This window comes from Sycon ciliatum, chromosome 4 (genome assembly GCF_964019385.1).
Source record: "Sycon ciliatum chromosome 4, ocSycCili1.1, whole genome shotgun sequence".
Lineage (NCBI taxonomy): Eukaryota > Metazoa > Porifera > Calcarea > Leucosolenida > Sycettidae > Sycon > Sycon ciliatum.
In genome coordinates this window covers 18,744,134-18,770,604 of record NC_088646.1, presented here as the reverse complement: position 1 = coordinate 18,770,604, position 26,471 = coordinate 18,744,134, and the positions used below count along the sequence as shown (strand labels likewise).

Genomic DNA, 26,471 nt, shown 5'->3' with positions numbered 1-26,471 from the left:
ATGACTCAGTCATGACATTCCTGATTCATGACACTTGACCAGTACTACAGTGTAGTATGTGGCAGTAGTCTGGTAGTTGACAGTGCAGTGTAGCCGCTGTGTAGGTCTACGAGTGGGTACAGCTTTTGTGGGTGCATGCAGAGAACAAAGCGAACACTCGGAACATTGAAAAGACTAGACCTGAAGCTCCAGTTCAGAGATTTCAAGAACAATCGTCATTTCGAATTTCCCTAAGCTTTGAGTTAGTTTGGAGTCTGTTTTGCATCTTGGACAAGTATGTCTGGGGCCTCTCCAAGGACGAGGCGTGCCCTTACAGATTTACGTCGAATTAGTGATAACAATGTAAGGTTGTTTTCACCTTCTTCAATTCGTTGTGACGCATAGTACCTTTTCCATTCCACCTGAATTCAGCTCAATGAGAATACCCATTGTTTATTTTTTCTTTCCTTTAGAGTTGCTTTGACTGCGGTGCCAAGAATCCCCAGTGGGTATCTGTCAGTTACGGTATTTTCATTTGCCTGGAATGCTCGGGCCGCCACAGGAGTTTAGGTGTCCATTTGAGGTAAGTGCAATTAATTAATTGCTTCTCTTGATTCTGGTTTTATCACATTGCCTTGCTGTATCCGCACCGCTTACCATACTCGCTTTTCATTTTGTTATTGTCCAGCTTCGTTCGTTCGGTAACTATGGACAAGTGGAAAGACTTGGAACTGGAAAAAATGAAGGTGAAAATATCACCATGTTTTCTGTATATTAATTAGTTTGAGGTAGTACAAATGGAAATCCTGCCAACTCCTGTCTCTATTCTAAGCATTATCTCTAAAATGCACATTTGCGATAAAAGCACGCTGCATGCATCCGTCAAAGTAATAACGATGACAATGTCCAATAGTGGCACACCTGTCTTCTTCACTACGACATTTGTAACAGGCATACTAACCTGTCATAGAATATAGCCAATACACGTGTGAGGAGTGAGAATGGTCTTGATTTCATTATGTGATATGTAATAAATACACGGTTTTTTTTTACTCCTGTACAGGTTGGTGGCAACAGTGTGCTCCGTTCGTTCTTGCAGTCACAGTCCGACATCAAACCGGGCATGGACTTTGTGGCAAAGTATAACTCCCGTGCCGCCGCTCTATTTAGAGATAAGGTACGTCGTAGTCGGGGATGAATTCATGTGTCTCTTGAGCTATGCATGTAGCTGTGGATCCTGTATGCATGTAGCTGTGGATCTCCTATTTAATTCTTGCTTTGGTTCATGCACTCTACTCTTGAGCTACGGTAGTCCAAGCAAACTCAACCAAATGCTGGGCAAAACACTGGATGTAGCCATATGATTTGTCTGTTAAAACTGTGGGTCTCTAATCACCCGCTTCTTGTTCATGTGCGCTCCTGGTCTAGTTTAGGTCTCTCTCTCTCTCTCTCTCTCTCTCAGCTTGTGTGCGCTGGGTTTTTTTTGTTCACATGTCCGTCATCTCCACTGGCAGGTGTCTGCAGAAGCCAATGGCCGTTCATGGTCGATTGACTCGTCGCCTGCTCGGCATCATCAGCCTCCAGCCGTCACCACCTCTTCTACTTCATCCAGCGCTGCATCACAGTCCCAGTCACGCCAGTATTCAAGGTTTGTTGTTTCCCTGTGGAAAGATTGTTGTTATTTGGGACAGTGGGGTAGTGGCGGTAGGTGTTTACTTGTGGCACCCTGCGGGACATTGCTTCCTTTTTTCGTAGTAAAGGTAATGTCGGTCACTACCGGCTTCTATTGTCAGAGCTGTTCCACTTAACATTGCTCACTCTTGTTTGTTGCAGTGATGAAATCGCAACGCATCGCGCAGATTTCTTCCAGCGTCGCCAGGATGAAAACGCCACCAGGCCAGAGTGAGTGCTCCTTGTGGTTGGGGCTGTGGGTGGATGGGTGGGTAGAGGTGAATGATTCCCCCTAACCATGGTGTTGGATAACGCCTGTCACTCTCTATGGTATGTATGTGATAATAAATACATTGTTGCATGCATGGCAACTTCTTTCACCTTCGATTCCAGCGGTGTAGGCCATAGCATCAAATGCATGTATTGCAGAGTGAGTGTGAGGTGCCCAACCCTGACTGCCGAACCGGTATTTCTATCGCTGCTCTTCACTCTCTGCAGCCATGTACCTCCAAGTCAAGGTGGCAAGTATGTTGGTTTTGGCTCCACTCCTGATCAAAGTAGTAGTTCCCGTTCTGCTGGCCAGTTTGATTCTGGTGAGTGCTGTGCATGACTGTAGTTGTGCATGCTCCCTGGCCCAGTGGTCAGGATTAGATCAGGCCTAGAAAAGTAACTGTTGTGCATATGTGGTGAACTATTGATCTAGTGGTCCTTGTGATAGCTACATGCCTTGGGCTTGGTTGCATAATTGCTGTTTATTTACGTCAAGAGTAGAAATCAATCCCCGTGACTTGAACGCTGCCAGAATGTTTGTGGAATGGAGATGGTGGAGGAGGTTGGCCATACGGCTTGTGTTCCGGGTTGTGTTGGCTGTTTCCCATGTAGGTGAGATGCTGACAAATGCAATGGCCTCTTTGACCACAGTAAGTTGCCGACAATAAGAGCCAGTGCTGTACCTGTATTCTCTCCCCTCCTCTCCTCCCTGTCTGTCTCTCTCCATTGCCGTTGCTATTCGTCTTGGCATCCCCTGCACTGGACATGCTAATGTGTGCATTTCTTAGTTTCATTGGATGCCGGTAAGAAGCTGCACATGCTTTGCATGTGATGCATTCTCACCTTTCAGGACTTTCCATGATCAAGTCTGAAAATGCATCGTACGGCTCCTTGCTTTCAAATAGTTTAGTATGAGTTGTTTTCCACTCAATTTTCTTCTTGGACATATGGTACCGATTTGGGAAAGTGGATGACTTTCAGATATGGATACGACTTATGTGAATGAAAAATACTACGTAAGGACAGCCGGTGCCCGAAACGTCAGTATTGCGTTTGTGGCAATTTGCAAGGTTCTTGTCGCTTTGTTTCTGATGAACGAATAGTAATGTACTAAGTGAATAGAACTGTTGCTTGTTGATACCCCACCTATTCCACTGACAACTATGTACCTGTTTTCAGTGCAAACTGATCCTGGCACGTCTACACGTACTTCAGGCGTAGTCCAGTATTTTGATTTTGTGTTGTGAGTGTTGTTACCACCACCACTGCTGTGCCTGTTAGCGTCTTGTGACACCACGACTGTCACACGTGTTCCTATTCGAGTCGTATACCGGTACTCACTGTTCAGCAACCCTGCTCACCGTATCGTTTCTGTGTTTTTTCCTAGGGCTGGAGTTTGTTTGCTGAATCTGCAACCCAGCTTGCAAGCACGGCCACAGAGCAGGTCAGTTCACGGTATATCCCCCGAGCTATGTGTCCTAAAAGACTCCTTTGGATGCTGTACTGAAATCGGCCAGGGTACATGCACCAGCAGTCCCTCACAAGAGCCACTTGTATATTTTTGGTCATTTATGATATTCCTCACTGCATAGATATGACTAGTCAGCGTAACGTGTTTAGTTCCAACTGTTACTGTAGCCAGAGCATGCCGTGCTAGCACCATGTACTGTGCGCGTTTGGCTATGTAACTTTGTTTTGTGTTCCCCACATGCACGCAGGCACTTGTGATTGGCAGCAATGTTAATGAGACCATGCTGAAGCCAGCTGCTGAAAAGGTAAGCGGGCCCTTTGCCCTAAGGCATTTTTAACCCTTTGCCGGTCTAACTCAATGTATGTGAGGGGTGGTCACGCAAATACATGTACACACAACCAGCAATAACTCAAGAACCATGTGATGTAGGCATGGGTAAACCATATATTTTCAAAATCTGTATGCCTGAACACGTCCAGAAAATTCAAATATGACTAGGTCCAGGCAAGGATAGGGCCCATGGTTGCCCTTCAAGTTGAGAGAAAATACAATTGCGAATGAAATACACGAATATCACAGCACGAAGGGCATACCAAGTTCGTGATGGAGCTGAAGTCGTACGATAAACAATCAGGTAAGGGCTACGTCTTTACAAGAAATGTAGGCTCTCTACAATACCGCCATTGAACACCAATACCTCGCCATCGGCGATACGCCAGCAGCAGCAATTCCCATTCCACGATATCGCAGTTTCGGTTTGTTCATCTCAGCGCTGCTCGCGTCAGATTCACTCTCGCTCAGATGAGTACTCAGGCGCGAGCTTACGCATGCCGTGATTCTCACGGCCAGGCGAATCAGCTGATCGCACCTAACGAGTCCTTGTGACAGTCGCTGTCGCCGTGTGGGCAGCAAGAAGGCTTCCTCTCTGTTTGGAGAATTTTGTTTCTTCTATCGTGGACGATATATTTTTGAACTAGCAGGACTCAACGGAGCTCTTTTTCTCAACACACTACACTGCAAAACCTCCCGGGACATCCAGCCTGGACTGGTGATGTTACTGCTCTCAGAACGCTTGTCAAACAGGGCCCCAAGAGATGCACTCACATTCTTGAAATGCGCGCATGGCGGATGGTCGTCTTTTCCAATTTCAACAAACTTCAGTCGATCGATACGGCAAAAATTTGTATGGTAAGCATGGTTGTTTTGCACATCGTCAGAAAGCCTTGGACCTCAGCTACGCGTAGAGCGCCATTTTAGCTGTCTCCTAGCAACAAGACCCCAAAAAAATGAGGGCCAAACGTACCGATACTATAGTATCGGTACGCTTATGGTAGACCAGTAAAGGGTTAAGCTGGTGGTGAAAGCTTTCGGCATCTTGTGTGTTCATTGAACTCCATACTGCGAGTCTGTAGTATGTAACCGTTTGTGTGCAGGTGTCGCTGTGTAGTTGGTACCCAACGAGATTGGTGGCCATGATCTTCTACCCACTAGTAGTTTCTTAATTTCGCAATCTATAACTTCGCATGCAAAGACGCAAATCCACGCAATCAAGTAGACACATTCTTTCATCTATCAGGCGTTTTCTTTCCCTTCTCTTCAGGATAGTACAGGGAATGGGAAATTTGGGAAGAAACTTAATACCCTTGATTTACACACACAACAGAGGCGAAAGGCTGTGTTAGCTGTAACTTAAAGTTTCACGCATCGGAGCGATCATCAGATATCCTTGATTTAGACATCAGAAATTATAATTCATGGCCAACCAGTGGCCATTATGATCTGAAGAGTTCAATAAGAATTGAACAAACACACACACACACACACACACACATCACTGCAAGTCTTTCAATTGTGAATCAATAGCCTGCAGCTCCGTTAACTTCTCCTTGGCCGCTCATACTGATCAGCACTCTTCTGCAAGGTGGCGGAGCGATGCCGTACGTGGCAATGTAATTGGCCTTCCGCTCGCCGCAGCGAAACTTCTTTGCGATGGCCGAGTCCGGAAACATCTCTGCAACCAAGGCGCTCATTCCTTGCGAACTTCGGAACGAGAAGTTTTTGGCAATGACAGTCAGAGCCCAGAGGACCTCAGCTTTCAGCGTCTCCCTAGTGCTGACGAATTGCACCAACGTTGAACTTAGAGCAGCTGATGCTGCAGCAGCTGCAGTAGACGCCGGCTGCTGGGGCAGGAACAATCTCCTGCCAGCTGATGAGCTGGCGCAGGAACGCATCTCACGATGTTTTTTCCCGTCAGCATGGCGGCAACTGAGAAAGTCGTTCTGCACAGCTTACACCGAGTACGGTGTTTATCCGAATCGGCAGCCAGCCATGACTGGTACTTCTGCTCCTCGAGCCATTTTGCTTGAAACGAGCACTTGCCCATTTTCTTGGTGTCACAGGAAACAAAACAAAACTGATTGATGGAAGCCCGAGTCGACCAAAAGCTGTTTTCAATGTTCGACAAGCGCGACGTCAACGGAAAAAAAAGTAACCGTTTTTAGAAGGCTAAGGCCGTGGTCACACACAGCTACGGCGGAGGTGGAAGTCCCGCCAAAGACATGTGTGACCGCGGTCTGAGGTGTCATTTTTGAACAAAAACCGTTTTTCAAGGCCTTTCAGCGCTTTTTTCCTTAAAGGATTTTTCAAAATTCAAGCACTTTCGAGGCCCTGTGCGAACCATGACTCTTGATGTGATCTATGCTTTGTTTTAAAAAGTACATTTGTGGCTAGCATTTTGGGTTTTACAGAATTATTATAGTGTAGTACGCTAGTAGTGCGTGTGTGTTCTTACTCCCATCCCATCCTGGTTGTGGACACAAACCGAAGTCACTGTATGTGTGTGTGCGTGTGTTTGCATGACCTGTAGGCTGTGGACTTGACTGCAACAGTACAGGACTCCTTTACGGTAAGCGGTTACACAATGCTCGTGTGAACGGCGTGGTTTAGTTTTTTTTTTTTTTAACTTGAACTCCAGTACGGTTGTCATGCATGGAATTCAGGGAGTCGTATGCGCGAACTCCAGTACGGTTGTCATGCATGGAATTCAGGGAGTCGTATGCGCCTGGGAGAGGACACGGTGTGGGAAAGCACCTCACTATTCCTAGGGAAGCACCTGGGTAGAAATCGCAGGAACCGCGGAATATGTAGACTTGTTTACGTTTTTTGTTATGCCTTGCCCACCACACAACACCATAAGTTTAGTAGAGTGGACACCCATGAACTGTACTGTGAATATGCGGCGACGGGAGTACATAACTAACATAACCCCACAGGAGTGTGTAATCCCACTATGGATTCTTTCATTTTAGAAGTTGATTTCATTTTTGATATGATGTCCTTCAGTACGTCATACCGTATGTCCGCACCTTTAAAGCCATGGTGGTATATTCGATTATAAAGCCAGTCTCAGTTATAAAGCCATGGGCTTCATAAAGGAAATTACATTCGAAGTATGTTTTGTAAAAATAAGGAGTAAGTACTATACTAACAAACTTACAGGCCAGCAGGAAGGGTGAACACGTGGATTTACATTGAATATCTGTGCGGGTTTGACTTTTATGGCATGGCGTAGTGGGTGAGTCACTCGTGCGAGGGGTGTTGCATCGTAAAAAAATGACTTCAACTGTCGGGATAGCAGGGTATGCTTGAGTTGCACACTCTTGGGAAAAAGGCTGCGATGCAGCGTTCGGCCCTTATTCCCAATCGAACATGCTTGAACAAGCGTTGACGTGCTCCTGCGTCCGCCAGTCACCTGGTCACCGTGCCTGCAGGGTACAACTTACTAGCCTGTTTGACCTTTTTTGGGTGCAGTCCTGTCACTCGAGTTGAACCTTGGTGTGAAAGTTGTCGCCTGCTGGCGCTGTGACCAGGTGATTGGGCATGCAGGAGCACGTGACCGCTTGTTCAACCATGTTCGATTGGGAATAAAGGAGCTTTCTCGGACCAAAACCAGTCGACTCAGCGTCCAAAAGACTACAACATATGGGCCAATCGCGGTCATCCGTGCTTTTATAAGAACGAAATGGCGCTTTTAGTGACATTTTGCATACAAATCCCCATCTAGTAGGGCGCGGTCACCCAGTTTCGGTGGAAGTGCGCGAGTTCGATTGGGATTCAAGTAGGAAGAGAGCGTCTCAGCTTCCTCGGACCACGACCATTCGACTCGGCACCCCGAAGACTACAACTGGTGAAATTTTGATTTTTGCCTTAACTTCCCCTTTAACCATAACCCTATAAGTATACTAATATTGAGTACCGTAGTGCCTACTGTATTGCACTGGTTGCACTGCCATCTTATTTTGTGCTGCGTAGAAATATCTTTTCGTCCATTCTTCGGATAATAACGTTCTCTTCGCATCATTTTTTGCTTGTGCTCGTTCAGGATGAAGAAAGTCGCAAGAAGGTGGTCGACTCGATGTACTCAACAGGCGCCAATGTTTGGTCTGGTATCCAGTCGTTTGTGTCAACCTGTGGCGAGGCAACGGCCAACATGGGTGCTTCTCCTGGATCAAGACAGCCCCATGGCTATGCCTCATCTACTGGCTCCAGCGGTATGTCCTCCTCTGCTGCTGCTAGCAGTTCGACCCCCGCAACTGGCAAGGGCCACAGTGATGATGGCTGGGGTTCGTGGGGTAGCCAGGACGATTGGGGTGCAACCGGTAGCTCTGAGCAAACCACGCCTCAAGGTAAGGCGGCTCAACGGTCCTCCTCAACGTCACCACGTGCAGCGACCAGAAGCCGGTCCACGTCAACTACAGCCACGCCGAGGAAGACGACAACAAAGAAGAAGAGTGAGGATGCCGAGGGCTGGAACACGGAAGAGTGGGGCAACGACGATGGCGGTGAATGGTCTACTATTGATATCAAGAAATAGCATGCGCGTCAGTATGTCGACTTGCAATTTTACTACTGCTTGTGTATTTATTTCACACCGCCATTTATTTATGTGCATGGAATTATCCCACATGACTTCTCTGTAGCCTGATTTTCAACGCTGCTGTGCCTGTTGCATAAACACTATCAGAGAGTATTAGGATCTTTAGCCAGCTTTTATTTTCATATTACTCTCTCTGCGCTGCTCTTCTCTGCTTTGAACCAATAATTATATAGCACACCAAGAAAAGAAACGACTAGCTAGAGTTTTCCAGATTTTTCACACATGGTGTGCTTTCAGCACTTATTTACGTCATGAATACTCTGCAGTAATTTTGCAGTAAAAAATAAGAAGAAAAAACGTAGACAGCACAGCAAAGAGTAGAAATTGGAGACGACGCAGGAGGAGAGTGATGATGTCTATATGACAAAACAGGGAGTGACACTTAGCAGTAGTCTGAGTAGCGGTGACAATGAAGGAGAAAAAGCATAAAGAGATGATAAACTTCTACAGGAAATAGTCTGGTGTTCGCCGCGTGACGTGCGGTTCTCCTCGTCGCGGTGCTGGGTCAAACTGCAGGCTGTACGAAATAAAATAACACGACACATCCAAAAAACACAAAAAAATGAACACGTGGTGAGCCACATGATCAAGAGCCTCTGGAAGGGCATCCCGATCCACCGGATCCGCACCCTTTCGATTGGTCGGATCCGGATCCAAATGTGACCTTTGTGCGGACAGCGGGTGAAAATCATTTTTGTACACATTGTGGTACCGTATTTTCCGGAATAGTGCGCACTTTAGATGTGCTATTTTAGGCCCTAAATCGCAGGTGCGCACTATACTCCGAAAAATACGGTACACACACGTGGATCGAGATAGAGTTTGTTGACTTTTTGTACGACGCGCACGATGGTTGGGTGACTTGTGAGCGCCATTTTATTACTTCGTGAACATGGCAACAGTCAAGGTCCAAAATAAAGTGTTCAGTAGACTCTGAAGGATCCGACGCATGCCCTTAGACAAAAACCCAACAATTTTCAGAAACGTTTGTTTAGTCAGCCATCGTAAAAAATAATTCCAGCTATGAATTCAGCAGATTGGGCTTAGGCATTGTTGGTGTTTTGAGTGACCGTCTAGGCCACGCGAAGCAGATGCCGTGCCTTGAATCTGGTCCAGGAATGGGTGCCCATGCTGACTACAGCGAATAGACCTGATGCACATTGTACAGATTTACCAAGTTCTGTACTAGGGCCGTAGGTTTGTACAGACCCGGTTGGGTGTTCAACGTGGGCTATACATGTGCATTTGATCAATTTTAGCCTCATAATGAAAAACAAGCGCTTTCCAGCTTCTTCACTTTTGGTTAGAACTACTTGGTTAGAACTACTTGGTCCGCCCAGTTAAAATTGGCGCTTATAAGTTATCTTCACACTTCTCTCAGGAAGGAAATACGAATATTTGAAGCAAGCCACGATCACAAAGCACTATATACATGATCATTTACATGTCCGTAAGTAACTCAGTCGAAAATTCAAGCAAGTTACACATCCTCCTCGCCACTATCGCTGGAGGAAGAGCTCAAAACGTTCGATCCGGACAGCTGCTGCACGTTTCATAGCTTGTTCCACTTCTCCTCGTCTCGAATCACGCTCAAAGGCAGTGCATGCCTGTCACCTTGCCGATCAGAAGCTTGAGTGAGACTGCCCGCATGTTGGCGGTAAGTGTTATCCCCGTTCGTCGCAATAATGCGACTTTGTTCAAGCCAACGCCATATCAGTGTCCTTTTTTTCAAATCGCCTATTGCGCTTGTCGTACTTGCTGATCAGCACCCACGCGAGCCGCTGGTGCTTGTACATGCAGCGCAGTGATAGCTTCCGCTTGATGTAGCACTGGTCACCTGTGCGTCTGCACCTAGTAGTAGTACCTAAGTCCTAGCGCCGTGCACCAGGCTTTTCGGCTACTTTCCTGAAAGTGCTTTGTACGAGTGTTTCCCTCAGCACTTGGTGTTTTCTTTGATTAGATCCTTTGCCCTGTCCTCTGTGATCTTCAAAGTGTGTCCGCCGGATTGGTCTCACTTACTGGAGATGTCGACATGAGCTGCAGTTTCTTCGTCAGCTATTTGCTGGTGATAGCCCTTCACTAGGCGCTGTGCTGTGTAAGCACTCAAATCCAAGCTCGCGAAGCGCTTTTTCAGCTTTTCTATACCTCCCCGGGGTAAACAATCCTTGCCATCAGACAGCTGGAAGTAGACAGAAACTGTATTCTCCATCGCTCTGAAATGCGAACATCCTGACCTATTTTACGGACTCGAGCGGAGGTTGCAGTGTTTTCTTGCGCTGACGGAAGTGTTCGTCGGCGGCAGCTCCGTCAAAAAGACTCGAACGAACTGATCGCAACTTCTGTGATGGTTTGTGCTGCCATGTCGTCGGATGCAATGGTCAATGGTTATGTTCGGATGGTGAATCGGTGGTTCCATGCCGTGTGACACAGGCAGAACACCGAAAAACAAAGTGAGAAGATAAGCGCCAATTTTAACTTGGCGGACCAAGTAATGACTAACTAGATCTTTGTCCGAAAAGCTTTCGTATGAAATGCCGTCAGGGCCCATTTCTTAGTGGAAATAGAAAACACAATAGGGTCCTGCACATTCAACACCCAACCGGGTCTACGGGATTCTACAAGATTCAACGGGATTCCGTGCATCTGTACAACATGCATAAGGCTTATATCCCTGCACGATCCACCAGAACTGAGACATTCCGTACACAGCACTACTGCTGCACAAAGCTTGCTGCTCTAGGGCGTCTGGACAAAATAAACCGCTTGGTTATTACTAGGGGTGAAACGAGTACTAGTATCTATATTGACCAATCGATCACGCATTCATAATATTCGATCACTCAGTCATAATATTCGATCTAGTATTCGATTATTTCATCACAATTAAAAAGTGCTAGATTTGTGAGTTCTCCACCAATTCGGGAAAAAATTATCCGTGAACATAGAACAAAAGTCGCCAACGGCTTGTACAGAGTGTGACGATTTTCATCAGTATATCCGTATCTCACAACTAACTAAAGTTACTTGCGTGATCATCGTATCGTCCAAGTCATAGAAAACTGACTCAAAGGCATACAAATGCATGCATACCAGTGGGCGAGCTGTACAACAAAAGCTTTCGAAAATAGAATGCCAATACTAAAATAAAAAAACGATTTAAAATCTTGTAGGACGCATCACGCAGCTTCATAAGTAAAAAAATTGGTTGTGAGCAACACTGGCTCACACTCAATCACTGCTTTTCACCAGAAAAATATAAAACGATTGAGTTCAAATTTTTGAATACTCGCTCGTTTAAAATTTTCGAATGATTACCGTAAAGTACCGTTGATCCCCCCAGTCGCTTTTCGTTGTATACGCCGAAACCACTTCACAGGTAGAAAATCGACAGAATTAGAGAGGGGGGCGGATCAACGGTACTTTACGGTACTCGAATATTCGAACTAATCGCTTCACCCCTAGTTATTACGCGTTGAGTTGTTATCCATAGCAAGTGAATGTTCTATGTCGCATGTGACCCATTTCTGCCAGTATTCGTTGCATTGGTCAGACTATCCTGTGGTTTTGCATGTAGGTTGTGTACATGTGAACAGTGATCCCAAGGGCGTAGGCAAAATGCAACACAGTGACAGCAGGAGCGAATAGCAGTTCCTGAAGAACTCCCTCAAACTGAAAATGGCTTGAAAAGCAAAAACAATCCAAAATGTGTCCCATAGCAAAGGAACATACCCTAAGGATATTACTTCTGCCTACACAAACACACAGGCACTACTTACAAGGAATATTTAAGACCATCATCAAGCTCCATGATTGCTGCTTGATTACCACACCGGTAGCAATAGTTGGGCGCGCTGAAAATTGTGACTACGTTACGTTCGTGACACCAGTTGTAACCCTGAAGAGACATAAACAAGACAGAAGGATTGGAGGAGTTGAGTCCATTTACAACAGTACGCTGACACCATTCAGTATACGCTCACTGCGATCTGCATGGCAACATGCACAACCGCACACAGCTGCTACACACTAGAGCCAGCGCGAGGTACTGATTACCGTCTAATACTGCTGGCCACCCGAAAATCATAAGCAAGGAGCCTGGAAGAACATCACGGCACACAATCCAGGGCTCACTCTCACTCTCTGCTGGGGTACTGTAGCACTAACATTAGATGCCAATCATGGACAGGTATGCAAATAGATTTCATTCACCTGCGCCACATGGCTAGAATTCGCACATGGAAGAACTTGCAACATGCAGATGTGCTTGAGGATTACATTGGTATCACCACGGATACATGTACATCCAAAAGCATTCCTGGCACACCACGCATGAATGATGAAGATGCCACAAGATTGTAAGTGACAAGTGGGCAAGAAAGTCTCCTTAGCAACAGATCTAACAACTTACCTCCATTACAAGCTGGTGAGCACGGGAGATCAACGTCAGGCCATTGTTGTGGTTAAACGTTTCTGCAATGTCCTGGCCGAATGTGAAGCCAGCACCACGTGGAGAAATGCCCCAGCCGCCTCGATCATCCGGATCTGACCATAGGAGATCACACATCGGACCCTGTATGGCGAAGCGGAGTCAAAAGACAAGGATGCACATTGACACAGCAACATCAAACGAGAGGCCATCATACGAAGAGGAACCTCACGGCAAAAGCTGCATGCCATTCAGCGTGGCTTCTTTCGCAATGAGCGGTCTTGCGTGCTGGCGCACCATTATTGCCCAAGAGCAGCATGCCCACAACTGCTCATAAGTCAAGACTGTATAACTCGAAAAGGGCGAAGCAGCTATGTTAGGTACGAAGTGCTGATTAAGAATTCATGCACCTAGGTGGGATTTCCTCCACTCTTCAATCTGAAACTTACTTCATGAGGAACCTCCTGGGACCGGTCGAGTGCACGAATATGATCTAACGTGTCAATAGAAGGTGACAATCCACCGTGCAAGCAGAAGATCTGAAACGACAAGAAAAAAGATTAAGAAAAACACAGGGCGTGTAAAGAAAAAAGATTAAGAAAAACACAGGGCGTGTCAGCTAATAATATTTAACACAGCATGTAAGAAGATTGACAGACAAAGTAACATCGAAACACAGTTACTGCTAAAGCTCCCATCATGGACCATGGCCAAACTGCTCATGCCCAACATTGCATTTCACGCAGACTTTGCCTATCCAGTCCTTGTTTATGCGGTCCCCTCGCTAAACGGCAATGGGATTTGACAGCAGCAATTTGAAGCACAACACAACAGAATCTCAGTCATCTGGTTCCCTTGCCACAGGATATTTTCACTCAAAGAAAACATGCGACCCCCCCCCCCCCCCCCCCATCCGGACTGGAAATACCAGCAAATCCTCTTCACACACTCGTCATAGATCTCTCAAACATTTTTTGGGCTCTGCTAATGTTGCCTTCACACTCTCAAAATGCCAGAATGACTCGGTACGTCAGAAGAGGGAAATCCCCCACTAAAGGCCAGCCAGTGAGGAAAAAAGTTTGACTCTTTGCCATGACGGGAACGCCGAGCACGATATATCTGCATTGCTACATCGTAGTGCTTCTGTGATTGTTGCAATGGAAAGCTGAGCTCCTGGCTTCTTCCTAGGTACATTGATTGTGAAAATCCATCAATATTTGAGCGAGTTACAAATGTTTGAGTGCATTCAACTTCATCGACCGAGAGTGGTCTATTGAAGCATGGGCTAAAGGGTTAACACTCGCTTCACACTACCAATTTCCACACAAATCTGGATTACATTGTGGTAGAGTGAAATAAGGATGACCCGAAGGTGCGCCGTGGTTATTCGCACCGAGCATGATTTCCTTAGGCTTATGGTGTGAGACTTGTCTCAACTCAAACTGAGGTCATACATAGTCCACGCCCGGATTGTGTAATGCAAAATTACGTGAAAGCCATTGTGCAGCCACACAACCCAACTGAAAGGTTCCCAACAACCAGAACCACCAAGTGCAAGTTGGCAAATGCCAGATCTTCCCTTTATACATACCGTAGAATCCCGCGCATAAGCCCAGGCCAAGCTCAAACATCACGAAGCTTCGCTGTACAAGCCTATGGGCCTGGTTGGTAGACTCTACCATGCACGTAGTACGTGTACATGTAGGGTTTTTTGTTTTTTTTTGTTTTTGTACTTTTCAACACAGTCATCAGTTATTTTTGTTTGCACAGTGGTTTTCAGCAATGTACTCCTCACTTCCTTGGTACTTTTCAATAGCACAATTTTGGTGTCAGCGTATAAGCCCATGTTCTTGTATAAGCCCACCGAAATGTCCTTGTGAAACAGATAAGCCCATAGGCTTATCCGCGGGGTTCTACGGTAGTGAGACCGATGAGAAGTACATGGTCATACGACTAACCTGTCCATCCACTAATGCGGTCAAAGGTAGAAAGTCAAAGAGATCGGTGAAATATTTCCACACGTTGGCGTTGCCGTACTTGCGCAGGCACTCGTCATAGAAGCCGTACACCTGTGTGATCTGTCGACTCTCATGGTTACCCCGAAGGATAGTTATTCTGCCTGGATACCGGACCTGCACGAAACCACCATGCACACCACAGTTGTGAACAATTAGGCAAGTGAACATGGTCAAAATGGCTCACAGGTAACATAGGGGCGAGAAGATGATCACAGGCAACATTAGAATGTTAGCGCCCACACCCCCAAGCTCCCAACGCAATAGATAAATACGCCACGATTAATGCCTACGTGGCTGGACTGCTACATCTCTTAGAACAAACTCAACATCACCTTGGCTGTAAAGACAATCCTAAAATACGCAGGTCCTACCTCTCACACAAAAAAACACCACTACAGTAGGTATCGGTTATAGCGTGGGTGTTTGAAAAACGACATTTGATTCTTATTGCCGATATTTCTTACACACGATAAATCACGTGTGACATATCATATGCACGTGTGACATACAGGTATTATAATTATAATTATGCGCGCACGTTTGGCATGTGGACACGTACAATCATGTAGGTCTACACATGATACACACGGATCAGACTCGCGGTCGTGCTAGGCGACTGCGGAGCAGCAGATACGAGAGAAGTCGGAAGCAAGAGTCCGAGAGAAGTCGGAAGCAAGAGTCCGACTGGACAGAAAAAGTGATTCTCCGATGCTCAGTTGGACATAACTCTCTTTTTGTGTTGAATATTATTGTATTGAGTATGCACAGAGCACAGATTTTATTACTACAGGCGATACACTTTGCACTAATCTGGCATATTTTGCTACACAAAATCCATTCTTAGGGCCGATATATTCTACTATGCGATAATACTGCTTGTAAGAATAAATAATATTAAATATACACATAAAATATGTGTTATGATTATGAAAAAATGAGTGTTCATTCTTGTAGGCAGTATATTCTTGTATACGACCACACTATAACCGATACGCACTGTACTAGGCATACTGCAACGTTAAACCCCCAGACTTTATGTAACACACACACACACACTACTGATTACTGTCCCTAAAGGCTAAACCCAACAAACTGCAGGGGTGGGGGGGGGGGCAAGGGCCATTGGCAGCCAGAAGCAATCTCCCAGCATGCGCACACAGTCATAGCCACTGCAGCAACACGTAGTTGGGAGACGAGAGGCGAGAAGGGCCTATGGAAGGGAGTAGGGAGTGAGGAGAGCAGCACTTAGATTAGAAGTTGATATAACATAACAGGGTGGGTGTCTCAACAGAGGTCACTTCACACTGAGCCACTTCAATTAGCAGCAACTATAGGAGGGCCATTACTACACTAGAAGCTGGCAAGAGGGGAATTTACTATCAGCACCAGACATCAGTCAAACAAACCCAAGACCAGGGAACAACAGAGTTGACATACCAACACTGCACTAAAAATGAGCACAAACACCACACACACAGGAAATACACAACTACTGTAGTACATGTACATGATGTGCTACTCCGGAGTTGCACGAAAGTATCCCCTGGTGCTGGTAGTGTTACTCATGAAAACTCTATTACAATGTAACACTGTCTGTTCCCTTTATGAAAACACTACACGTGCAACCATACAGACTAAGCGTGATAGACAATTAAAATTTCTAATAACAAAAACAAGTCACAGCAACGAAAACGTTACGACATAAAACAGGAGGCAGAAATAGATGCAACACCTGGGGCTGGCATCCTCTGACAAACGTTTCTCGAGCTCATCTCATGAGTCGAGTTTGAAATTACATTAGACATGCGATACAAACACTACAGCCTTTATTCAGACTCTGGGAAACAACATCACTATCAGCAAAGCCAATAAAGTACCCATCTACGTGTTTGAAACGGTCTGCCGCTTCTTGAAAGGTCACAAAAATAGTATGCCCCAGAAAGCAATAAAGCGCTGTGGATGTCACCAACCCAAGGTATTTTACTTCGCACGCCAGCATGCCCCACACAAACACACAGGCGAGAAACACACCTTCAAAGTGACCAGCAGAGTCACTGTCTCCACGGAATAGTAGCCTCGATCCACATAATCACCCATGAACAGATAGTTCGTATCCGGGGAGTTACCTCCAATGCGAAACAGCTCCATCAAATCATGGAACTGTCCGTGAACATCGCCACATACCGTGACCGGGCAACGAACTTCTTGGACATTGCTCTCCTTCTGTAAAATTTCCTTGGCCTTCATGGAACAAAAGCAAGGGCGCGGAGGTTACGCGCTGTGACGGCACAAATAATAGAACAGACAGTCGAACTTACCTTTTCGCAAAGAGTTTTCACCTGACTCTCCTGCAGCTGTTTACAGTCGTTCAACTGTTCTATCCATGAGTCAAGCTCTTTTGCTACAGCCCTATCCTCCATTGCAGAAGTTCTCCAACCTGCTAAATCAAAACCGTGTCTTCACGGAATCATCATTGCAGCAACCGTGAGCGAAGGATGGCTTGATCGAGTAGGGCAAAAAGCCTTGCACAGATTTTTTCAAACAACAACAAAATGGCGACATTCGGGCGGAAAAAAATGTTTGTGGGTTTTGTCGTCACTTTTGGCCGATGTTGTGGATATTTGCGAGATTGGTGCTGAAAATCTCTGCACAACCATACAGAATATTATCCTGTTAGAGAAAACCAACGAATTATGGTAGCCACAAATCCGTGAGAACTGAAGAGACACCGTCACCAGGTCACCTGGTCACTACACTCGGGGTCAACTACCATTGAACATGCAGCAGCAGAGTCGCAGAGCGAAGGAAGATTTGAGACTGAGCGAGTGCTGAGTTGGAAACAGGAAAGGACTGACTCCGACTTGCCTGAGCTGAGCGTATGCAACTAACGTTACTTACTTACTTTTGCAAGCGTTGTCCAGGCAGTGGCACTGGCATGCAGTGCTGGACCACTGAAAACCGCAGTTGCCATGCAGGTCATTGATTGGTTTGGATGATGTGATCGAGTCGCCGTCATCATGGTCATTATAAACGGATATGTGGCTTTGCATTGCAGTGTATGGTTGTGTCTCCTTGTAGCAATGATTATAAGTGAGTTGTTTTAAAAACTTGTGATGGACTGTAGTGAGGAAGACTGCATAAGTTAACAGCATGTGTTGTCTGAAGACAGCCTATGGCTAAACATGTATCTAAGTCTTTTAGGTCATTGGTACCTGTGGCTACAGACAGAAATCTCCTGGGAATGGCATAATTATGACTCCCCCCCCCCCCCCCCACACACACACCTACAAACAACGCCCACACACATGTATGTTGTCATCAACATGTTTTCCAGTAGGGCTGTGTTCATAGTAAAAAGTTAAAACACACACACATACACACACACACATACACACACCACACCACACCACACACACACACACACACACACACACACACACGGCGTATGCAAGTGTCAGCATTACTATGACATTAGTGTTGAAACAAAGTGAAAATACCCCCCCCCCCCCCCCCCCCACACACACACATGGTGTACGCAAGCAAAGTGATCACGAGGATAGGGAATGCACCTGTTGAACTCTTTCGTCGCTTTCCGATTTGTACGTTCGTACGGTTGGGTTCTTGATCCTGGCGTTTACTTTGGATGCCGTAAACCGGCATCCACAGCGTCCTGTCGAATGTGAACTAGGCTTCGCTCGCTTGATATCTGCACGAACGGAGCAACCTGATCATGTAGCGACACTCAGATGGGTAACACAGCGCGCGCATGTACTGGACACGTGATGCCATGATACCTTCTTGGTCAGATGGTCCTACATTATATCGGCATCAGTCACGGCATAATATTTAATCATGTAATACGAAGTGTGTTGCAGCATCATGTAGTCTGTCGAATGTGCACCAATATACACATGAGTACATGCAGCATTGATCAAGGCTAGTGTGGCTGGAGGTGCTGAACATGTCAGGAAAAAAACTACTAGTACATGGCAAGACTGAAAACTGGAAGCAAGCGTGCTCTAGAATAAATCCAACTCTTTTGAGTATGTATGAAACAGGTGCTGTGATTCAAGGACCTGCACTGAGCTCACTGGACACGCACAGGTCAAGAATAATAATTATACCAAGTCTCTTGATAACTCATGAATGGATGTTGATGTAACCTAAATTTTAACAATCGCTGAAACTGCAACAATGAACGGCAAGGCTAGCTATTATAATTATTGATAGTTTCACTGCAGCGTAAAATTTGTGAAATGTGCACGGTAATCCATCATTCCTTCAAACGTTACCACTGTTTAGACACAACGATTACTTTACAGACACAGTGACCTGAAAGGGAAGATTTGTCCCTGGCTACAATGTTACCTTCCATCCATGCTGCATTCAGTGCCGTGCAAGAGAGTTGTAGGTTTACGTTTGACCAAGTCCATGCAAGATTCGACATGTACACGAAAAGAGCGTGTGTGTGTGTGTGCCCGCGCGCCTTCTCATCAAGGGGACACTTGAGTGATATATCCTGCTTGCACTGGCACACTATCCAAATCCAGGTGTTGATTGGTGAGTCTGAACCAAGTCAGAGCTTCCCGTATCCAGGCGGAGGCCGTGGATCTCTGTAGTCACATGACGGGCATCTTCCAGGGGAGCCGTCCTCGCCAGGGTAACCAGGTGGACCGGACAGTCCGTCCCGACCGGGGCGACCCGGGTCTCCACTCTCGCCGGGTATCCCCTCCGGCCCCCTGGGCCCAGCGAGGCCGGAGCTACCCGCTGCGCCTTTCTCTCCGCGCTTGCCGCCACTGCCCTTGGGTCCTGGGTGGCCCTGTACACCGGGTGTTCCGATTCGGCCATCCCTGCCCGGTGACCCTGGTACGCCACTCTTACCGCTATTTCCTGGCTCACCGCGTTCACCTTTCACGCCTGCATTGAACAACACAGCCAGCACAGAAAACATGCTTGGGTTGAAGCAAGTTCCTGATGCTCAGATGGCGATTGTCGTCGCGGGATGCAAGTACAGAATATGCTGTACCGATATTGCCATTCTGGCAATGGAGATGAAACTTACCATTTTTCCACACTACATTGTATAAGTATTGCAATAGATTTCGCAGGGCTCTGACTCGCTCACTTTGCATGCTTTCGCACCCCGCAAGCATGTGTGTATCACTGGATACATGTACACTATGTGTATGCAATCATGCAATATGCATTTACCTGGGCGTCCTGGCGTACCGTCGTGCCCTGGTTCTCCAGCTTCACCGGGCTCTCCTGCTGCACCCTCAAGCCCAGGCGACCCGACGGGCCCTGGTGGTCCAGTGGGTAGTTGAATCTCTAGTAGCAACTCTGATGGGAGAACGAGACAAGCACGCAGGCGGGCAAGCACAGAGACAACACACATACACACACGCTTCTTTAGCCGAGAACTCCGTCAAGCCGTGAATGACATTCGCACTATCGGTAAACGAACGTTACTTGTGCAGCTATCATCGCGGTACCGAGAAGGGATTTTCCCCTACTCAAAGCCTGAGCACCTTTTTTACTGCCGGAATGCTGTTTCCGCCGCAGCAGTAAAACATTTCTGCCTGCAAAGTGCCTTCAACGGCACGTGATCAAATCACCTTGGCAACTCCCCCATTCCGTCATTTTTTGGTAGTCTTAACGCGCCCTGACCCTATCTGTGGTAACTACATACCATCATGTTGTTCTCAGCTTTGCATCCACCAACTCCAGTGTCTCACTTCACAGTCTTGTGTGACTCTGCGACTCGTACACGTCCTTTGCTCATGTACATAGCTTGGTTCAGACTGGATTGACACCAAGCCAGGCAGTGGTGCTGTAGTATGTCAGTGCATCGACAATGCTGGCCATTGAACTTCACCTTGCCGATATAGCACTCGGGCATTGCACGGCTCCACAGTCTACTGTAGCACTATCAACTCTAGGCTCTCCACACACTCACACGCATTGTCGGTAACTGCTTTCATGGGACTAAGTCACTGACCAGCTCGGTAGTCTTCTGCCTTACATACATGTATCCGTGTGTGGGACTCACCTCTAGCCACGCTGCGGCACACACTGCGAATCATCTGTATGTCGACTGAACCCTACGGCAGACACACATGCAAACAAGCGCAGGTAACAGGTTGTTGTTGATTAACTTGATTTCATTTGGATTCGCTGACGGACAAATATATTTGATAACAATGAGGCAAATAAGGAGAGGCTCGGTGCAATAAACTTGAGAGAGAGAGACAGACAGATAGACAGGTCATTTCTCCAGCAAAACCACGGGAATGCAGTAAGCGTAGTGACTGTGCAGCATGCATACTGACTTACAAGTACAGCAACCTGATACATGTACTAAACTTACCGGCTCACCCTTCGGTCCCGGGCTGCCAACTGGACCTTTCACTCCAACAGGGCCAGGAGTCCCAGTCAGGCCTGAAGAAAGATCACAGCAGATATACACCCACTTTCACTTCCACATGTCCATCGCTGAAGCGATGATAGCGAACAAGCTATGTTAGACATAGCAACTTGTGCCGGGATTACACCGTTCAACAGCTTGCAAGACTGATGAATTGACCGCCACTAAGAACTTTGGCTTGCAGGTGCTGATGCTACAGCACCATAAAATATGATACGACCGTGAAAGTGCCATGCGCAGCAGAGAGCACTATTCTGTACTTGAGCAAAGGTTTCACCATGGCCCTTTCCCGAATTAACTGGATCCCAGTGGTGGGTCGCATAACTCTGCGTAGGAACGTACCTGGATGGCCACGCGGTCCCAGCAAGCCTGTTGGACCAACCTCTCCCTTCAGTCCGTCAAAGCCATCCTGCATGCACACACCACACACATGCATGTGTACGAGCATTGACTGAGAATGTCGCCACACATGCAGCCTTTGTAGCACACTGTCAGCCAAGCAAACATTGCATGCAAACTTTAATGTATAAGTGATTCATAATTGCATGAACAGGTGAAGCGAAATGTGACACTAAGGCTACATTTCGCTTCACTTCGTCATGCTATAGTTACTCCAGTGTTAAGGCCGATTCATACTTCGTTTCGCGTACGGGAAAGCCATCGTGCGACCGTCGCGCGATGACTTTCCCGTACGCGAAATAGTTCCTGTGATCTTTTATGGAATGAAACCAAGTTTGTCAGAATTGACTACTTGCTGCCGTGGAGTGTCGCTGGCGGATTGGTGAACTGTTCGTGCTGGTGTCTGCACGTGTCGTATGGTCTTGTCTGGTCAAAAGAAGAACCTATTATAACTATGAATGGAAGGACCAACAGAAGATAGCGTCAACAATTAAACCACTATTAAAACTAATGTTGAATACGTACTGAGTGTATGCACCGAGCTGTTTCATTTTGAGCCGGCAAGATTCGGACATGCAAAAAAGGACAGTACCTTTCCTAAACCGTGACTAGAATCTGTAGTAGTGTGTACCACGTGCATACGCGTACACTTGAGAAGTACAGTCTACTCGCGATAAGTCACGCACAGTGTCCTGGAATAGAAAATGCGCGACTTACCGCGAGTGCGCGACTTACATTATGCACCACGTCATGCATATGTACAGCCGTCATTTTTTCTTCTGCATAATTATGGACATGTGTGCTGAACACGCGTACAAGCACTGAGCTGCATGCGCACGGTACACTGTACTGTCTGTAGTCTACACTGACTGTACACTGTACACGAGACGTAGATCTACCACAGCGTGAAGCCATGATCGATATGAAGGCATGATCGAGAAAGACAAGTAACGACGTTCCGTTACTCTTTTGCCGTTTTGGTAGGGATTTGACGAGACGCACTTCTGTTTCCGTCGTGTAAACACTTCGTTTCCCGCTGGCTTGACGATGCCTTCTCATAAGAAAACGAAAGAACAGCAAACAGTGGCTGATCGACTGCGTTTGGTTCGTCTCTATCGTGAGAGTGGAAAAACCTCCGCTCGAAAATGTCCGAAGTTGAACAATGTTCCGGAGGCGATGTTCCGCGGCTGGCTGAGGGATGCTGAAGCTGGCAAACTCGTCGATGCTAATCCGTCTGGTCCACAGGGAGTCCGCAACAGAAGTTCCCAGTTCGGGAAAATTGAGGAGCGGCTAGTGAAGTATATTTTGCTTCGAAGGGAGAAGTTTGTGACTGACAAACTTGGATTGTCGTGGGTGATCCTGAGGGAGAAGGCTCTCATACAATATGCACATAATAATTATATTCTTACCTTTACAGTATTCAAGCTCCATCATTGAAAACCACATCATTCGCAAATATTCACGAAATCCACAAAATCCCGAAAAATAAAAAAATTCTTGAGATGGGTGTCCTGGATGAAAAAGTGCGTGACTTATCGCGAGTGCGTGACTTAAAAGTGCGTGACTTATCGCGAGTAGACTGTACATGGCTAGCCGGCTGCAAAGCCAATGCCTCCGGCTGCGTGCACATTTTTCATGGATGTCAATGTGCACTACTGTAGGCTGTAGTGTGAGCATGAAGAAGAGCAGCATGGTTGCTTACCAATCCTGATGGTCCTTTGTGGCCCAGGTCTCCCTACAGACATTGAAAAGTGACCAAAAGGAAGCAGAGGAATTACACTGTGCGGCCTGTCACCATTATCACCTAGTTTGAAAAATATATTTTTTAATTTTTTCTTCAGACTTTTCCCGTTTGTACCAGTTAACATTTTATGACTTGGGGCTCCCCGCGTGCTAGTTTGTACGTGAAGTGTGTGGGTTACAGTGAGGGCTGCGTCCCACCCGCCTGTGTGGATTCACAGGAAGTGTGAGTTACGAAGTCTGAAGAAAATGTTGAACGGCCTCTGCTGGGTTGACGACTACACCATAGCTCAGTGGTTAGAGCATCGCTGGCTACAAGCGAAGGTCCCTGGTTCGAGTCCTGGTGGTGGCAGTCAATTTTTTCTTCAGACTTTTCCCGTTTGTCTCTTTCCCTCAAACCAGTTAACATTTAATAATTAATAATATTTATGCGGTCTGCGTGATGCCGGAATTACACTACGAGACCTGTCACCGGCAATGTCAAACTGCAACATGTGTGTGCACAAAGCCTTCATGCTGGAAATCCTCTTCCACAGCCAACACCACGTTGCGTCCAGCACGGTGCAATGCACTGCACTGTACATGTCCATTCGCAGCTGGGGAGTACTAAACCATGCAGACACTGTACTACAATATAGGGTGGTGTTCAGTGTGATGCTGCGATGCGCTCACCTTGGGTCCAATGGGGCCGGAGAGTCCTGTTGCTCCCTGCAAGGCAGAACGAACAGGAGCAGGGTAGTGAGGAATTTCCAATGATTAAATAGCAAAGCGGAGTTCTAACCAAATGAGGCAAATATCGGTCATGGGGATTCCATGCGGTACAAGAGTGGCAGGTGCAGCCACTTGCATGCTCACATGTTGCATGATCACAAGTTATGTTCGGGTGAACCTGGGATCAGCCACGTCACACTGTTGCATGTGGTGCAAGCACACACCCACCCAAGTAAGTTGCATACTCATTCCCAGGCAAGGTGAATCCTATCCGTATATGTGCATGCGTTCTGTGGTGCTAATGTCCTGCTGGTCACAATATGGAGCAAGGTTAAAAATCAAGACGCCACCATGGCAGCTGTGCACAACTCTATCTCATTAGTAGGAATGTACGAGCGGGTTCTGGGCCAGGGGGCGCCCGGGTCCCAAAAAATGGGGTATTATTGAAAAATGGGGTACTAATAGTACCCCATTTTTGCGGTGAAAATTATTTTTGGCCCGGTTTTTTTGCGGATAAAAATATGTGCCAGGGGGTGCCCTGACCCCAAAAAATGGGGTATTATTGAAAATATGTGTTGTGCACATGTGGGTTTGAATCTCACTTTTTTGGGCCACCTTGCCCCGGATGGGAGTGGGTATAAAAAGTAGAATGTTGAATATGGTGTTTATCATGAAGTTTTTTCCGTGACCTACCCCACCTCCCCATGCAATTTTTCAAAAATGGTCCTGCTCGCACACACGTCAGAAAGGTCAGTTCTTGATAGATACGATACATGTCATTACAAAGAATAATGGAACGAACAGTGAATATCGCAATGGAGTGGAGGAGAAAGGTAGTACAATTCAGTTCTTGTTGTCCTGATTTCATCAAGCTGGTATTGGATGAGAGACCACAAAGTTTACTCTTCGAATACGTGTGAGGATGGATTCACCCATGATCTCTTCCGTGACACGCAGTACGAGGTGGAGTTGTCGGACGCTCTGATGTGCACCAATGGTTCCACCCAGTCAGCAATGGAACTGTCAGTCGACGACCTCCTTTGCACCGCCATCGTGTCAACAGTCGACTCGGGTAATTTGGAGATAAATCCATCGTCGCCGATGTCGATCGTACCAACTCGCACACGAATCCGCGTTACTCTTGTTGCAACGGCACGGAGTTGAACGGCCTTGGTACTACGTCGTACACGCACACGATCAACTCGAGAGACTTCATTTTTCGTTCACCTCCTTGACAAGTTGCATTACGTCGCTGGAATCCAAATAGGTTGCATCAGCGAAGAGGTCGATGATGTGTTGAGAGCACGGTTCGTCACGCATGTCACTAAGCTTGTAGAATGAGTGTCTACCATCAGTCCACCTTCGCAGTATGACACCATCATCAGTCTCACTAATAGTTCCGTAGTCCTCCACACCACCGATGACGATTTTAGGAAGGTGCTGTTTCCTATTCTTCACATTCAAGATCAGACTGGTGACCCTGCAGATAATATACTCAGCAGCAGTGAGTGGTGACATATCGAATCTTCTGGGATGTGCTATCATCGGGTCAAGATCCCTGGTTGTCTTGCTAGCACTGAGGCGACGGATTGAGAACTCTTCATTATCGCATGAAAATAAATACCATTTCTCTGCTCTGCACGTCTCAGAAAATGTCCACGCCATTTTAGCTTCTTCACACTGCAAGAAGGAGTCGATAATGAAACTGCAGGTTGAGACTACTTCACCTCGAGGTCAAAGTTCACGCCGCGATGACCTTTGTAAACAAGGCTACGTCTAGACGTCTCAAACAAGACCAAGGGGTCACGCCACGGGGAGGTGACGACCTTGGAGAACACGATGTGTTTCGAAAGCGGAAAGACGCCCCCGTCATGGTGAGTCTTTTTTGTTCGGGTTTGGAATCTTTCGACTATGATATCAGATTGAGATGTGAATGCCTTTCTTCTATTGCTTTGACCTTTGGGCCAAATAAGGCACACTGTGTCGGTCGTGCTTGGTCTGACCCCGGGACTCCCCCAGGGTTTGACCTTTGACCTTTGGGTTGAATAAGGCACACTTATCGTCATTGTTAATCTTTATTCTGTTCATTTTTTATTTATTTTTTCAGGAGTATTTTGCTATTATCCCCGGATAGGAGTGGGTATAAAAGTAGATATATTGATGGATAATGTTTCACTATGAAGATGATGGTGTGGGGTGAAGATGGATTCTGAATTAGAGATCTTACGTGCCTATGTACGTGAAAAGAGACTTCGTGAAGAAGAAGAAGAACAAGAAGAAGAAGAAGAACAAGAAGGAGGAGAAGAAGAAGAAGAGCAAGAAGGGAAGGAAAAGCAGTGTCATCATCTTGATCATGTTGTTCATGAAGGAAGATACGTATGTTCTTCTTGTGGACTTGTCATGGATGTGGTTTACTTACCTGAAGT

General features: G+C 46.5%; 3 protein-coding genes across 3 annotated transcripts in view; 1 reads left to right on the top strand and 2 right to left on the bottom strand.

Moving 5' to 3' along the window:
* Positions 1-156: 156 nt before the first annotated feature.
* On the top strand, positions 157-8,529 carry LOC135814830 (ADP-ribosylation factor GTPase-activating protein 1-like). Its single transcript, XM_065328010.1, has 12 exons — positions 157-342; positions 453-562; positions 668-725; positions 1,043-1,156; positions 1,494-1,627; positions 1,813-1,881; positions 2,149-2,243; positions 2,533-2,570; positions 3,308-3,364; positions 3,639-3,695; positions 6,258-6,296; positions 7,773-8,529. The coding sequence occupies exons 1-12, from the start codon at positions 277-279 to the stop codon at positions 8,262-8,264; spliced, it is 1,329 nt and encodes a 442-aa protein (XP_065184082.1). The 5' UTR covers positions 157-276; the 3' UTR covers positions 8,265-8,529.
* On the bottom strand, positions 8,526-17,291 carry LOC135814831 (serine/threonine-protein phosphatase 2A catalytic subunit beta isoform). The gene is made up of 7 exons (XM_065328011.1): positions 17,090-17,291; positions 16,803-17,012; positions 14,712-14,885; positions 13,203-13,292; positions 12,736-12,897; positions 12,104-12,222; positions 8,526-8,844 (listed from the first exon to the last, which is right to left on the bottom strand). The coding sequence occupies exons 1-7, from the start codon at positions 17,189-17,191 to the stop codon at positions 8,772-8,774; spliced, it is 930 nt and encodes a 309-aa protein (XP_065184083.1). The 5' UTR covers positions 17,192-17,291; the 3' UTR covers positions 8,526-8,771.
* Positions 17,292-18,547: 1,256 nt separating this feature from the next.
* Positions 18,548-26,471, bottom strand: part of LOC135814829 (collagen alpha-1(XXII) chain-like) — a 31,713-nt gene continuing 23,789 nt past the window's right edge. Inside the window, exons 13-19 of the mRNA XM_065328009.1 lie at positions 24,007-24,042; positions 23,297-23,329; positions 21,538-21,604; positions 21,139-21,209; positions 20,821-20,872; positions 19,983-20,111; positions 18,548-19,688 (exon numbers count right to left, since the gene is read on the bottom strand). Of these exons, the coding sequence (XP_065184081.1) occupies positions 19,348-19,688; positions 19,983-20,111; positions 20,821-20,872; positions 21,139-21,209; positions 21,538-21,604; positions 23,297-23,329; positions 24,007-24,042 (729 nt within the window). The 3' untranslated portion in view covers positions 18,548-19,347. The remainder of the gene's footprint in view (positions 19,689-19,982; positions 20,112-20,820; positions 20,873-21,138; positions 21,210-21,537; positions 21,605-23,296; positions 23,330-24,006; positions 24,043-26,471) is intronic.

Excerpts from the sequence above, each read along its gene's own strand:
- LOC135814831 (XM_065328011.1), bottom strand. The coding sequence starts at position 17,191 with ATGGAGGATAGGGCTGTAGCAAAAGAGCTTGACTCATGGATAGAACAG. Across the intron at positions 14,886-16,802 it reads CTCTGCTGGTCACTTTGAAG|GTCCGGTATCCAGGCAGAAT; the intron begins GTGTGTTTCTCG and ends GGTTTCGTGCAG. Across the intron at positions 8,845-12,103 it reads GATGGTCTTAAATATTCCTT|CCTGCAGTTTGACCCAGCAC; the intron begins GTAAGTAGTGCC and ends TATTTCGTACAG.
- LOC135814830 (XM_065328010.1), top strand. The coding sequence starts at position 277 with ATGTCTGGGGCCTCTCCAAGGACGAGGCGTGCCCTTACAGATTTACGT. Across the intron at positions 1,157-1,493 it reads CCGCTCTATTTAGAGATAAG|GTGTCTGCAGAAGCCAATGG; the intron begins GTACGTCGTAGT and ends CTCCACTGGCAG. Across the intron at positions 1,882-2,148 it reads GAAAACGCCACCAGGCCAGA|CCATGTACCTCCAAGTCAAG; the intron begins GTGAGTGCTCCT and ends CACTCTCTGCAG.